This window comes from Delphinapterus leucas, chromosome 14 (assembly GCF_059928025.1).
Source record: "Delphinapterus leucas isolate spDelLeu-1000000601 "Yukka" chromosome 14, BTC_Dleu_Yukka2, whole genome shotgun sequence".
Classification (NCBI taxonomy): domain Eukaryota; kingdom Metazoa; phylum Chordata; class Mammalia; order Artiodactyla; family Monodontidae; genus Delphinapterus; species Delphinapterus leucas.
This window is the reverse complement of record NC_143142.1, coordinates 16,521,564-16,536,611: the sequence shown is the minus strand read 5'-3', so window position 1 is coordinate 16,536,611 and position 15,048 is coordinate 16,521,564. Positions and strand designations below refer to the sequence as shown.

The 15,048-nt window shown below is 45.0% G+C and overlaps 1 protein-coding gene across 1 annotated transcript; it reads left to right on the top strand.

Annotated features, from left to right (window-relative positions):
- Positions 1 to 4,800: 4,800 nt before the first annotated feature.
- Positions 4,801 to 13,302, top strand: PLA2G1B (phospholipase A2 group IB). Its single transcript, XM_022550990.2, has 4 exons — positions 4,801 to 4,849; positions 7,610 to 7,769; positions 8,258 to 8,385; positions 13,148 to 13,302. The coding sequence occupies exons 1-4, from the start codon at positions 4,816 to 4,818 to the stop codon at positions 13,270 to 13,272; spliced, it is 447 nt and encodes a 148-aa protein (XP_022406698.2). The 5' UTR covers positions 4,801 to 4,815; the 3' UTR covers positions 13,273 to 13,302.
- Positions 13,303 to 15,048: the final 1,746 nt, after the last annotated feature.

The window sequence follows — 15,048 nt, the reverse complement described above, 5'->3', positions numbered from 1 at the left end:
TACCAGGAGGAGAGACCAGCAGGGGCAAAAGCCTTGAAATGGGAGGAAGCATGAGAACGTCAATCAAGGAGCTGAGAGAAGGTCCACTGCGTCTAGAGAAGAGGGTATCCCACCCCACTACAGGCCAGGAGGTAGGTAGGGGCAGAGCAGACTGGGCCTCTAGGCTGCTTTTGTTTCTTATATAAGAGCAGCTGGGAAGGTGTGAAGGGTTTTAGCCAACAGGGTGGGAGAGTGATGACATGATGTAATCAGGTTTGCATTTGAAAAGGTCATTAGCCTATACAATAGGGAACAGATTTGAGATTGTGGAGGGGAGCACAGAGACACTAAGGAGACTGCTGCAACCATCTGGGCAAGAGATGCTGGGGCAAGGACCAGGGTGTTGGAAGTTGGAAGAAGGGTGTGGCTTGAGAGCTGGACTTGGGGTGGGACTGGATGGGGAAAGGGGTGAGGAGAGGGAGTATTGGAGAGAGTTCCTGGGTTTCTGAAGACCTGGACTCTGAAGAAGGTCAGTTTCCTCGGTGGTTGTGCTCAGTTTGAGAAATATTCTCAGCTGAGCTCAGATGCAACTGGAGACAGAGATGGTGTGATAAGAGGAGGGATGAGAATAAGCCCCTTAGGATGACTCCAGCCAAATTGAACCCAGACCAGTGTTACCTAAAGCCTTCTGGGAACCTCCCAACAGCCACATACTGGGCTCAGTGCCGGACTAAGAGGCAGGAACATGTCGGTCCAAATCCTATCTCCACCACTTTCCAGCTGTGTGACTTTGAGTAAGTTACTTAAGCTCTCTGAAACTGTTCCATCATCTGTAAAAAGGGGAAGATGATGACAACAGTACCTATGCCAGAAGATGGTCGTTAGGCTGAAAAACAACATGACACTCTTAGCACAGGGCCGAGCACATAGACGCACTCAGCAAATGGTAGCTGGTAGCTGCTTTGGGGAAGCAGGAGCCGTGTCCCAGGGGCTGAGCAGGTGTGACCTTGCTGGAGCGTGGGTACGTTGTCACCTGAAGGAGTCAAGAAGCTATACTTAGCTTCTTTCCACTGGAGAGTGTGTTTTTCCCAGGCTGGGAGAAGATGTACGGTACACACCTGTGCATGGGGCAGCAGTGGGTCACGGGACAGAGTATAGCAGCCTGGTGGGCTACTCGGTGACCTGCCAGGTCCATTCCTCTGCCACCTCTGTGTCTCCTGCAGAGGTTTGGATTGTAACATTTAGCACATCTCTTTCCAGGGGGAGAGGGTTCCAGTAGTGGCCTGACCCCTCTCCCACCAGGTGCTTTGCCTAAGCCCGGGCATAAGTCGCACATGGGAATTTGTCCAGCCTGCTCTTGTGGAAGGCCTCTAGCTGGCTGGGGGAGGGGGAGAGAAGGAGGGAAGCAGGCAGGACTAAACCTCCTTCTGCTCCAGGGGCCTTTGGCACTCCCACCTGCTACTACAATTCCCTGTCATGGGGTGATATTGTGGTATCATAAGCAGCAGATCCAACTCACATCTTGGTCCTGCTGTGTGATATTGGGGCAGTCACTTAACCTCTCTGAGCCTCCATCATCTCTGTAAAGTGGAGTTTGTCATTGGACCTACCTCAGAGGTCTATGCCAGGTTCTTAGCATGCGACCTGGACTAGTTAGCGGTCAGTAAATGGTAGTTAATACTATTAGCCTTAGAGGACTTTGTAGCACCAGCTACTCCTCCTTCCTCAGACCACCCCCAACAGGAGCAGTGCCTGTTCCTCTGTTTTGTTCTCACCCCAAAGAACCCCACATAAGAGGAACTTAGCATTTTGCTGGCCATGCCTCCCCTTTCCTTGGGCAGCCTTCACTCATTCTGGGGGCTGAAGAGGCAGAACCATTTGACAGACTGATGTTGGGTCCCAAGCTAACCCTTTTCTTTCTCCAGAAGCTCTCACAGGCCTCCTCCCCACACCTCTGGGCCGGCACTGGGACAGGTGCTATGCGTTGTCCAATAGAACCTTCTGTGATGACGGAGACATTCTATATTTGCACTGTCCAAAACAACAGCCCCTGGCTACATGTAGCTGTTGAACACTGGAAATGTGGCTGGTGGGACCAAGAAACTGATTTTCAATATTATTTGATAGTAATTAATTTAAATAGCTACTTGTGGCTAATGGCTACCATATTGGACAGTTGTAGAATGTCTACAGGCAAGTATGAAGAGACGGGTAGCATGAACCCTGGGTCAAATAGGGTCTGAGTCAGGCCCAAGCAAATAAATCACTTCCCCTTTCTGGGCCTTAGTTTCCCCCATCTGCTTACTAAACGTTGTTTCAGTGTTACCGCATTAGCTGAAGGACGTTTCCTGGGGCTCCTGGATTTGGGATGAAACAGGGAAGCCCTTCCAGATGGATTTCTTCTTTCTTGGCTCCAGTGCATGCTCAAGGGAAAAGTACAGAGAGCTGGAATCGTGGGGTGCGTGCGTAAGCAGAGGTCACAGGGTCAGAATTACCGATTCTGCTCTGACTCACACACGACATAACCTAACATAACCTCACCCAAGGCGGAGGGAAGTGGCTCAGTGGGAAGAGGCAGGTGTGCGTTCAAGTCTTGGCATGGCCATTTCCAGCTCCACCCCAGGCTGAACCTCATCTAGCAGTTCTCATCTGGAAAGTGTCCTCATCTGGAAAGTGCCCAAGATGCATCCCAAGACAAGAGATGATCAAACCTAACACAGCCATTGGATGAAAATGACACTTTACCTCTGTGATCTTCCTTCCCCAAACCCATTAACCAATCCCCAGTCTTATCATGAGAAAAACATCAGACAAGTTCCAATAGAGGGGCATCCTATTATACACCTGACCAGTAGCCCTCCAAACTCCCCAGGTCCTCAACAGCAGGCAGTCTGAGAAATTGCCATGGCCCAGAGGGGCCTAAAGAGACAACTTAATATAATGTGCTATCTTGGATTGGATCCTGGAACATAACAAGAACATGTGGTAAAAACTAAGGAAATTGCGCTTCCCTCGTGGCGCAGTGGTTAAGAATCTGCCTGCCAATGCAGGGGACAGGGGTTCAAGCCCTGGTCTGGGAAGATCCCACATTGCCATGGAGCAACTACGCCCGTGCGCCACAACTACTGAGCCTGCTCTCTAGAGCCTGCAAGCCCCAACAACTGAGCCTGCATGCCACATCTATCGAAGCCCGCGCACCTAGAGCCTGTGCTCTGCAACAAGAGAAGCCACCGCAATGAGGAGCCCGCGCACTGCAACTAGAGAAAGCCCGCACGCAGCAACGAAGACCCAACACAGCCAAAAGTAAAAATAAATAAAATAAATTCATATTAAAAAAAACTAAGGAAATCTGAATGAGCTATGGACCTCAGTTTATTATCATTATTTTTGATAATGATAATATATCAATATTGGTTCTGATAACATAATCATAACAAAGTACCATACTAATGTAAGATACTAATAACAGGTGAAACTATAGGTGAGGCTGTGGCAGGGTGGGGGCAGGTGGCAGGAGAGCATGAGGGAATTCTCTGCTCAAGAAAGATAAGTAAATGAATAGACAAATAAATGAAAATAAAACAATAGGGTCTCCGTAACTCACAGGGTTGTTGCAAAGATCACATAAGAACCAAATGGGAGAGCACCAAGTAAACCAATTATAAAATATTGTATATTATGTGAAATATCCAGAATAGGTAAATCTATAGAAACAGAAAGCAGATTAGTGGTTGCTGAGGGCTGGGGGAAGGTGACTGCTAATGAGGACAGGGTTTCCTTTGGGGAGAATGAAAATCTACTAGAGTTAGGTAGAGATGGTCGTTGCACAACTCTGTGAATGTACTACATGCCACTGAATTGTTCACTTTAAAAATAAAATGGAGGACTTCCCTGGCAGTCCTGTGGTTATGACTCCCTCTGCGCTCCCACTGCAGAGGACGTGGGTTCGATTCCTGGTCGGAGAACTAAGATCCCACGTGCCGCGCGGCCAAATAAATAAATAAAATTTTAAAATAAAATGGTTAAGATTATAATAAATAACTATATAAATAAATAATAATAAAGTCTTACAATGTGAATTTCACCTAAAAATGTTATTTAGACCTTTGATATGACAATTCTAAAACCCTTTTTATTCTACAAGTCAGATCCAAGCCTTTAGAATTCCAAAGCCCAGAGTTTTCTTACAAGCCCACTGTGGGGAATGGGGAGAGGGGAGTGGTATTGATGTAGTGGGGAAAAAATTAAGTGTGTGCCTTAGAGTCAGACATACCTAAGTGTGAGCCCCTGCTTTGCTATTTGCTAGCTGTGTGACCTGAGGCAAGTTGCTTCACCTTTCCGAACCTGTTTTCTCATCAGCAAAGTGCATAATTGATGGGAACCATTCAACGAGACCCACAGCCCAGATTCAAGCACGTGAGAGGACATGGAGGCAACCGTCGCTTCCTTCCCATCCCCCTTCTCCCAGTTGTTCAATGGAGTTGACAGCTTTGCCACACACACACACACACACACACACACACACACACAAATGATGAAGCTGGGCTGAGTGCAAAGGGGTGGGTGTGAGGGTCAAGATTCCAAGATGTGCACCTCCAGAAATAATCCCTTTCGTTCAAAAGCACTGATGACAAATATGTACACTACTTCCAATGCCCCCCAGCTGCCAGGGCTTGCTTGTTGTTCAGAATTATTTCTGCAATAGACAGACTCAAGGCCAACCCAGGGTCAACAGGGAGCAAAGCAAACACTACAGTCTTATCTTGGGGCGGTGGGGCAGCTATAAGAAGGGAGGCCATAATGACATCAGTCTCTTGTGCACCAACTGACAACAGGATGAAACTCCTCGTGTTGGCTGCTCTGCTCACAGGTAGGCGAGTCCCCCCAGCTCCACCCTTTCCTGAGCTGAGATCTCTCTCCTCTGCAATGGGGGCCACAGGTCACAAGGCTGGCCATACCTGGAGTCTTTTTCAGGTGGGGCTCAGTGTGGGGCTTAAGAGGTCCCATACTGGGGTCCCCTCAAATCCCCCCCGCAGCTGGCACCCTTTCAACCTTCAGGTCTGAACTCAGATGACCCATCTCAGAAAGGCTTACCCCTTCCATCCAAGCTAAGAGAGCCCCCTCTCCTTTCCCCCTACCATATGGCCTCAGTATTAGGTCTTCTCAGCACCTGTCTTTGCCTGCAGTGTGTCTGTTGTTGATTCATTTCTTTCTTTATCCCACACCCACACCTAAGCATGGGCTCCATGGGAGCAGGAATAGTGCTGTTTGCACTATTTATTGAATGAACTAATAGAATCAGAATTCCCTAGAATTCAAATCCCACCCCATTCAGCCATTGTTCATTCATTCACTCAACATCTATGGTATTACAGCCTCTAAGGCATCAGGCTCAGTGTTGAGACTGGGGACTCAGAGATGAACGAGCCACGCTCCCCGTCCGAGGAGCACGCACGCCCGCACACACACATGAGCAGTAGCTTTGTGCAGGTCTGGCCTCTGCAAAGAGCAGATCTGGCTGGATCAGAGAGAAAGAAAGTGGAGGGAAGTAGAAGGGGGTGTCCTGAGATGGGTCAAGGTAGCCAGGCCACTCCCGTCTAAGCAGGATCCAGGCTCTGCTCCTGGACACAGCCTCTGTGGGCTGCCACCGTGGAGGCTGCTCTTGGGGGAGAACGACAAGCTGCTGCCCTTCCTTCACCCTGGAGCTTAAGCACATGGCGCGGCTACAGTGTCCACAGCAGATCAAGCACAGGAAGGGCCTGGTATGGGGCAAAGAGATGACACTGATGGCCGATTGGACAGTATCCCCAAATCATTTAGTGCCATCTTCTCTTTAGGGCACCAAATTTCACAGGCAGGGCTCTACACAGGAGGTAAAGAGATCCTGCTTCCAAGTTGGCTGTTCCAAGCCTTGTGCTTGATTTGGGCAAACACTCAGTTAGAGGCTGACTTTGAAAACTTACTTAATAGATAATTATTGAGTATGTACTATGTGCCAGGCACTTTAAAAAATTCACATATTGGGACTTCTCTGGTGGCGCAGTGGTTAAGAATCTGCCTGCCAACGCAGGGGACATGGGTTTGAGCTCTGGTCCGGGAAGGTCCCACATGCTGCGGAGCAACTAAGCCAAATAAATAAGTAAATAAATAATTACTTTTAAAAAAATCACATATTGATGATTTCATTCATGTAACTCTTCATATATTTATTGAGTGCTTCCTTTGTGTCAGGCCCTGGGGAATAAAATCCATGAGGTCTGTCCTTGAGGAGTTTATGGTCCTATGAGAGGGAGGCATTAAATAGAGGGATACAGATTGTTCGAGGTACTATAAAGAACATGAAGAAAAGTGGTAGCAGAGGAGCCACTGAGCTTGGGTGGTCAAAGCGCCTCTTTGAAGAGGTAGCATTTAAACCAAGATGTTCCAGCCTTTTGAAAAGTGAGCTGACCAGTGTGCAGGGCAGAGGGAAGAGGAGGTGCGTGGGTCCCGGGGCAGAAAAGAGGTTGTCCTGTTTCCTGTTGAGAACAGAGGCCACACAGGCCTCTCACTGTTCCTTACATTCCTGCCCCCACAACCCTGTCATTCCCCCACCCAACCTTCCGTTTAGATTCCCCTGCCCTACACCAATTTTTCCACCTTCTAAAATAATATCTGATTTCCTTATTTATTACTTTTATTGCTTATTGTTTTTCTCCCCAACTAGGACATAAACTCAATGAGGTTATAGATTTTTTAATTTGCTCAATGATGTATCTCCAGCTCCCAGGACAGTGACTAGCTCATAGTAGGTGCTCAATAAATATTTGCTGGATAAATAACAGGGATAGTTTTAAACTATCATATGTTCACACCAAAACTAGTACACAAATGTTCATAGCAGCATTATTCATAATAGCCAAGGACCTCTTTGGCGGTCCAGTGGTTAAGACTCCGTGCTTGCAATGCTGGGGGCACGGGTTCGATCCCTGGTTGGGGAGCTAAGATCCCAAAAGCTGCATGGTGTGGCCAAAAATAAATAAACATAATAGCCAAAAAGTAGAAACAACCCAAATGTCCATCAAGTGATGAATAGCTAAAAAAAAAGTGGTCTATCTATACAGTGGAACATTATTCAGCCATAAAATGGAATGAAGTACTGATACATGTTATAACAAGGATGAACCTCAAATCGTTATGTGAAGTGAAGGAAGCCAGTCACAGAAGGCCATATATTGTATGATTCCATTTATACAAAGCGTTCAGCATAGGGAAATCCATAGAAACTGAAAGCAGATTAGTGGTTGCCAGAAGGGAGGGGGGAAAGGGGAGCGATTGTTAATGAGTACTGGGTATTCTTTTGGGGGTGATGAAAATGTTCTGGAATTAGTAGGGATGGTTGCACAATTCTGTGAATATTAAAAACCACTGAATTGTATACTTTGGTTAAAATGGTGAGTTTTATGTTTTGTGAGCTGTTAAGAAAATTCCTATTCACTTTACCAGGTTCCTGTATCCAGCTCTTTTCAAGGTAGGCAGCTGGCCGGGGTCACGGGGACGGCGCGGGGTCTGAGAGAGCAAGCAGGCAGTGGGGTCCCTGGGGCGCCGGCAGCCAACCAGGACGTATTCGAACTCTGACTGTGTCTTCCTGCAGTGGGCGCTGCCCAGAGCGGCATCAGCCCGCGGGCGTTATGGCAGTTCCGCGGCATGATCAAGTGCACGATCCCCGGCAGTGACCCCTTGCTGGATTTCAACGACTACGGCTGCTATTGTGGTCTGGGTGGATCAGGGACCCCTGTGGATGAACTGGACACGTGAGTTGATCTGCCGGGAGAGTATCCCTGGGATGGGGGGAGGGCACAAGCCAAAGATCTCACGAGGCACAGAAAGGAGATTTGCCTATTTGCTGAAGATAACACACGTTCACCTCATATAAACAAGCCTGAATCCAACGCTCTCCTCTATCGGGGATGGAAAGCGGAAAGTCGGGGATGTAAAGTAGTGGGTGCTGCTGCCCTCTAGTGGCAGGACTTTGCAACACAAAACATCACTGCAAGGGTTCAATCTTCTGAAGTGGTGAAACCCTCACTGCATCTTCAGAATATAGGCTTGTACTGTATTCCTGAAACCATTTTAAAATCGCCTTCAGTAAACTTGAGAAAATGACTTAATTTTTCAAGGACCAGTACCTCTCAGAGCAGGTCAGCTAAAACATCCCCACCTGTTCCCGAGGGGGCATGTTCAGGTAGACCTGCTGCCCTACCCCTGCTCCTGCCTCAGCTCTGTCCCTCCCCCTCTCCAGGTGCTGCCAGACACACGACAACTGCTACAGAGAAGCCAGGAAACTAGACAGCTGTACATTCCTCTTGGACAATCCCTACACTGAAAGCTACTCATACTCGTGTTCTAACACTGAGATCACCTGCAACAGTAGGTTTACCCCCTTGTTGGCTCAAAGGCCCTCAGTAGGCATGGGGAGAAATAATTGTAATGATAGTCACCACTGATTGATCATTTTCTTGGTGCCGGGCAGTGTCTCCTTTAATCCTCGAAACAACCCTATGGGATAGGTACTATATATTATCCCCATTTTGCAGATGAGGAAACTGAGGCTCAGAAGGCTGAGCTAATTGCCCAAGGGCACACAGCCCATAAATGGTGGTGTTTTGTTTTGTTTTTTACATAATTTTTTTAAATTTATTTATTTATCTTTGGCTGCATTGGGTCTTCGTTGCTGTGCGCAGGCTTTCTCTAGTTGCGGCAAGTGGGCGCTACTCTTCGTTGTGGTGCATGGGCTTCTCATTGCAGTGGCTTCTCTTGTTGCAGAGCACAGGCTCTAGGCACGCAGGCTTCAGTAGTTGTACCGCGCGGGCTCAGTAGTTGTGGCACGTAGGCTCAGTAATTGTGGCTCCCGGTCTCTAGAGAGCAGGCTCAGTAGTTGTGGCGCATGGGCTTAGTTGCTCTGCGGCATGTGGGATCTTCCTGGACCAGGGCTCGAACCCGTGTCCCCTGCATTGGCAGGCAGATTCTTAACCACTGCATCATCAGGGGAGCCCCGGTGTTTGGTTTTTGCACATAGGTCTATATGACTCCAAAACCTCTGCTTTTAACTGCCATGCCATACTGCTTCATTGTTTCATAAAAAGAGCTAAGAATTAGCACGTATCAGGTTTTCATCGCATGCCAGGTACTAGGCAAGGTGTGTATATGAGATAGGTTTTATTAAGCCCATTTTACAGTTTAGGAAGCTGAGGCTCAAAAATAGTCACTTGCCCCAAATCACACAACTTATGAGAGGTAGGGCCAGCATTTGAACTCAGTTGCTTCTGATTTTAAAGGCTCTGGTCTTAACCACTAAGTTATGCAGCGCTCATGGTGAAATGTATCACTTCATGAAGGCGGTTCTGAAAAGCAGACAATTCAGAGAGGTGTAGGGTATTGTCGTGTGAGACCAGCATTCTGAATTTTCATTGCCCTTCATTTTGCACTCACAGATACATCCCACTTTTTAAAAAACGTACCAACAACACTGGAATAACCATAATCCAACTCCCCAAGTGCCGAGAAAAAAATTACCTGGCATCTCATCATCCTAAGAAATAAATGGTTTCATGCCTCTGTGTTCCTTTTCACCCTTATCTTTGGAATAAGGCTTATGTCATTTTAACTTGGCTAGGCATGTACCCATCACAAGCCCTTTGCTTCTTCTGCATGAAACACTTCCCACCAGATATCTGATTGAGTCACTCCCTCTTTCTAGATCTTTCTTTAGATGTTGTTTTCTCAGTGGGGTCTTCCCTCAACATGTTCTTTTATTTATTTTTTGTTTTTTGGCCGGGCGCCACGCCCGACCAGGGTTCGAACCCAGGCCCCCTGCAATGGAAGCTCGGGGTTCTAACCACTGGACAGCCAGAGAATTCCCTCAACGTGTTCTTTTAAATTGCAAACACACTCCCTCCATCTCTCCAGCATTATCGTTTTTCTCTCTGCTTTATTTTCTCCACAGAATTTCTGAATGGCTGATATATTTATGTTATTTCTTCATTTGCTATCTCTCCAATAGAAAGTAGGATTCACAGGGACAGGGATGGTTGTCTGTTTTCTTCATTGCTGTATCCCCAGAATCTAGAGCAGAGTTTGGCATCCTGCTGGATGTAAATGTTTGATGAATGCACAGTCTAGATACAATCTTTCATTCTGCGTTTTCTCCCTTATCACCATGTTGTTGTTTATTTTTTTTGACGGTATGCGGACCTCTCCCTGTTGTGGCCTCTCCCGTTGCGGAGCACAGGCTCCGGACGCGCAGGCCCAGCGGCCATGGCTCACAGGCCCAGCCGCTCCGTGGCATGTGGGATCTTCCCAGACCGAGGCACGAACCCGTGTCCCCTGCATCGGCAGGCGGACTCTCAACCACTGCGCCACCAGGGAAGCCCCCCTTATCACCATGTTATGACCATGTTTCCATACTGTTTCATAGTCTTCGTTGTTACTTCTTTCATCACTACATAAAATAGCTTAATTTGCTTACACAGTCTCCTGGTAACAGAGATTTTGGTTGTGCTCCACTTCAGAAAGCCAAATATATGGGAAATCATATTTTTGCACAGCAACTTGATCAGCAAGAGTTTCTTTCTATGGATTCTGGACTCCTTTACGAAGTTGATGAAAGCTATAGACACTCTCCCCAGGAGAAATACACACACACATTATTTTGCAAATATTTTTGCAAATAATTATTTTTAACCGCAACTGCCTTCTCCCCCCAAAAGCAGGTCAAGAAGCCTGCAGCAGATGTTCATCCACATGATTAACAATAACTTGCTACATACACACTATTATATATAAAATAGACAACAAGGACCTACTGTACAGCACAGTATATTCAATATATTCAATATCTTGTAATAACCTATAATGGAAAATAATCTGAAAAAGAATATATACATGTATAACTGAATCACTTTTGCTGTACACCTGAAGCTAACACAACATTGTAAATCAACTATACTTCAATAAAAAAATTAAAAGAAAAAAACAATAACTCACTAAATAATTATTTCATTATGCACACTTCATAATCTCGTTAAGCACTAATTTATGCTTTAATGGAGTGGGTGAGGAAAACATTCATGATTTTTAAGAGAAAGGAGCAGAGAGAAACAAAACCTTAATAAGATTATTGAAGGTAAGCAGATACACATAATTAAATTATGGATAATAAAGCTGAAATTTATTTTATTTTTTTGCATTTTTTTAACATCTTTATTGGAGTATAATTGCTTTACAATGTTGTGTTAGTTTCTGCTGTATAACAAAGTGAATCAGCTATATGTATACATATATCCCCATATCCCCTCCCTCTTGCATCTCCCTCCTACCCTCCCTATCCCAACCCCTCTAGGTGGTCACAGAGCACTGAGTTGATCTCCCTGTGCTTTGCAGCTGCTTCCCACTAGCTCTCTGTTTTACATTTGGTAGCGTATATATGTCCATGCCACTCTCTCACTTTGTCCCAGCTTACCCTTCCCCCTCCCCGTGTCCTCAAGTCCATTCTCTACATCTGCGTCTTTATTCCTGTCCTGCCCCTAGGTTCTTCAGGACACTTTTTTTTTTTAGATTCCATATATATGTGTTAGCATATGGTATTTCTTTTTCTCTTTCTGAGTGACTTCACTCTGTATGGCAGACTCTAGGTCCATCCACCTCACTACAAATAACTCAATTTCGTTTCTTTTTATGGCTGAGTAATATTCCATTGTATGTATGTGCCACATCTTCTTTATCCATTCATCTGTCGATGGACACTTAGGTTGCTTCCATGTCCTGGCTATTGTAAATAGTGCTGCAGTGAACATTGTGGTTCATGTCTCTTTTTGAATTATGGTTTTCTCAGGGTATATCCCCAGTAATGGGATTTCTGGGTCACATGGTAGTTCTATTTTTAGTTTTTTAAGGAACCTCCATACTGTTCTCCATAGTGGCTGTATCAATTTACATTCCCACCAACAGTGCAAGAGTGTCCCCTTTTCTCCACACCCTCTCCAGCATTTATTCTTTGTAGATTTTTTGATGATGGGCATTCTGACTGGTGTGAGGTGATACCTCATTGTAGTTTTGATTTGCATTTCTCTAGTGATTGGTGATGTTGAGCATCCTTTCATGTGTTTGTTGGCAATCTGTATATCTTCTGTGGAGAAATGTCTATTTAGGTCTTCTGTCCGTTTTTGGATTGGGTTGTTTGTTTTTTTGATATTGAGCTGCATGTGCTGCTTGTATATTTTGGAGATTAATCCTTTGTCAGTTGCTTCATTTGCAAATATTTTCTCCCATTCTGAGCGTTGTCTTTTTGTCTTGTTTATGGTTTCCTTTGCTGTGCAAAAGCTTTTAAGTTTCATTAGGTCCCATTTGTTTATTTTGGTTTTTATTTCCATGAAATGTATTTTAAATGTTATTTTTGTTGTTTCTTTTGGTTACAAAAGTAAGCAAGGTCAGAGTAATGTAATTTCAAATTCTACAGTAATGTATGTCATGGAAAGAAGAAGGCACCTATAATCCTAATACCCAAGATAACCAGTTAGATGTATTGCCCTTCAAATTTTTTTGGCATATACTATGTATTCTTTCCCTTTAATAAAATATCATGGAAACATTTCCACATACAGACATAATTATTTTAAATGTCTATATAATATTGTATTTTAAGGACATTCTGTAATTTTTAAAATATGCACTTTAGAGAAATTGGCTTATGAAACTTCACTAAGTTGAAATGTACAATACTTTGCTGCCTTGAGTATATGTCGTAGTATTTTCCATATGGTTTGCAATTGCTTGCCTATGTTATCAGAGTTCTGTGGTTATATGGGTTTCAAAAGCAGTGAGTACATTTAGAGGTGTGAAATAGACAGAACTTTCCAAAAAGCAGCTATCACACCTAGAATCACCAGATAAAACAGGCTGCCCAGTTAAATTTGATTTTCAGATAGACAAGAAATGATTTTTTTAGTCTGTGTCCCAAATATTACATTCATTGTTGATCTGAAATTCCAGTATTTTTATTTGCTTTATCTGTCAACCCTAAATTTGCACCAATGGAATGGCCACCAGATCATTTCAGTTAATTCTTCTTGCCCCTGGATTGTACAAAGCATGAACTGCCTTGGCTCAGTCCTCTGTTCTTGCCCTTTTCCAGGCAAAAACAATGCCTGTGAGGCCTTCATCTGCAACTGTGACCGCACTGCTGCCATCTGCTTCTCAAAGGTCCCGTACAACAAGAAGCACAAGAACCTGGACACCAAGAAGTACTGTAAGAGCTGAGTATCGTCCCAGGAAATTGTGACTCCCTACCTGCCCCATGGCTTTCACCTTACACCATGCCCTCCAATAAAGTACCTTGTTGAAAGTCCTCCCATTTGGAGATTCTTTTATTCTCTATCTACTGAACACGACTAAATCACTTCCTGGTCCTTTGTGAGCATCATTCCTTCTAGCCTTGGAAGTTGAATTAGAGGGATATTTCTAGGAAGTACCATGAGACTTTAATAATGATTAACAACCACTGATAATTTACTCTGTGCCAGAACTGTGTGTCTCTAAATTTCCTGGACAGCCCTATAAGATTTTTTATTTATTTATTTATTTATTTTTGGCTGTGTTGGGTCTTCATTGCTGCGCACGGGCGTTCTCTAGTTGCAGTGAGCAGGGGCTACTCAACGTTGCGGTGCGCGGGCCTCTCATTGTGGTGGCTTCTCTTGTTGCGGAGCATGGGCTCTAGGCATGCGGACTTCAGTAGTTGTGGCACGTGGGCTCAGTAATTGTGGCTCGCAGGCTCTAGGGTGCAGACTCAGTAGTTGTGGTACACGGGCTTAGTTGCTACAAGGCATATGGGATCTTCCCGGACCAGGGCTCGAACCCGTGTCCCCTGTCTTGGCAGGTGGATTCTTAACCACTGCGCCACCAGGGAAGTCCAGCCCTGTAAGATTTAGACACTATTAGCAAATCCTATTTTTCTAAGCTGAACTTCAATAGGCCAGGTCACTTGCCCACCAAGATTCATCTAGTAAGTAGCAAAGAAGGGATCTGAACCCAGCAAGTCCAACAGAACACACGCTCTTAACCATGACCCTGCCCTGCCTGAAGTGGTGGGCTCCTCAGTTTGAGCCAAATATCACCCCCTTATTTCTCTGCCTCCATTTCCAACTGCGTTAAACATTTTTTCCTATAACTCCTTTCTAAACCCTTCAAAGCCTTCACCGCACTCTACAAGCTGATTTTTACACTGTAGTCATGAAATATAATTAAAAATAACAGCTTCTACATCTTGAGCACCTACCACATATCACTGTGCTAAGGGCTTTCCATGTCTCATCTCAGTAAGCATTCAAACCAGCTCTGTGAGATCAATGTTATTGCCCCCATTTTATGGATGAGGAACTAAAAACTCAGAGAAGTCACTTGCCTGAGATCACACAAATGGCAGAGTCAGGATTTGACCAGATCTGTCTGCTTGGCAATGCCTGAGTTCTTAACCACTAAGTCACTCGGACAAGTTTCTCTACAAAGGTTTATGACTGCACTGGCACTGAAATTCACCAGAAAGAGTGGGGAGGGACACAGAGGGAACTGAATTGGAAAAGCAAAGAGATGAGAAAGGACGATGTGGACTATGAGAAGCCATCACTGAGCAGTTTTAAACCACTGGAGGCTGCTGGGTGTATGGTGGGCAGCAAAGGAGTGTGTGCAGATTTGTCTTTTGGCCCAGTTTCTCCTTCATTTCATTCATCCATTCAATGAATATTTATTGAATACTCTCTCTGGGCCAGACACAGTACAAAATGCTGAGGACACAATGTATTTGGGACTGGCCTGAAGACAATGATTTATTGTTAGTAGCTGCCTTCAGTTTAGTCTTCTCTGAAACTTTTTTTTTCTTGCTGTCAAACTGGCATATGCTACATAACATATGCTATGCTCTATGCTCCAGACTGTGCCAAACATTTTGCACAATTACCTCATCATCCTCACAACAGCTCTATAGTATATACCTCCCCATTTTACAGATGAGCAAGCTGGCTCAAAAAGGCAAGTGATTTG

Coding starts and splice junctions, on each gene's coding strand:
- PLA2G1B (XM_022550990.2), top strand. CDS start 4,816: ATGAAACTCCTCGTGTTGGCTGCTCTGCTCACAG. Junction 7,770..8,257: donor CCTGTGGATGAACTGGACAC/GTGAGTTGATCT, acceptor CCCCCTCTCCAG/GTGCTGCCAGACACACGACA. Junction 8,386..13,147: donor CACTGAGATCACCTGCAACA/GTAGGTTTACCC, acceptor GCCCTTTTCCAG/GCAAAAACAATGCCTGTGAG.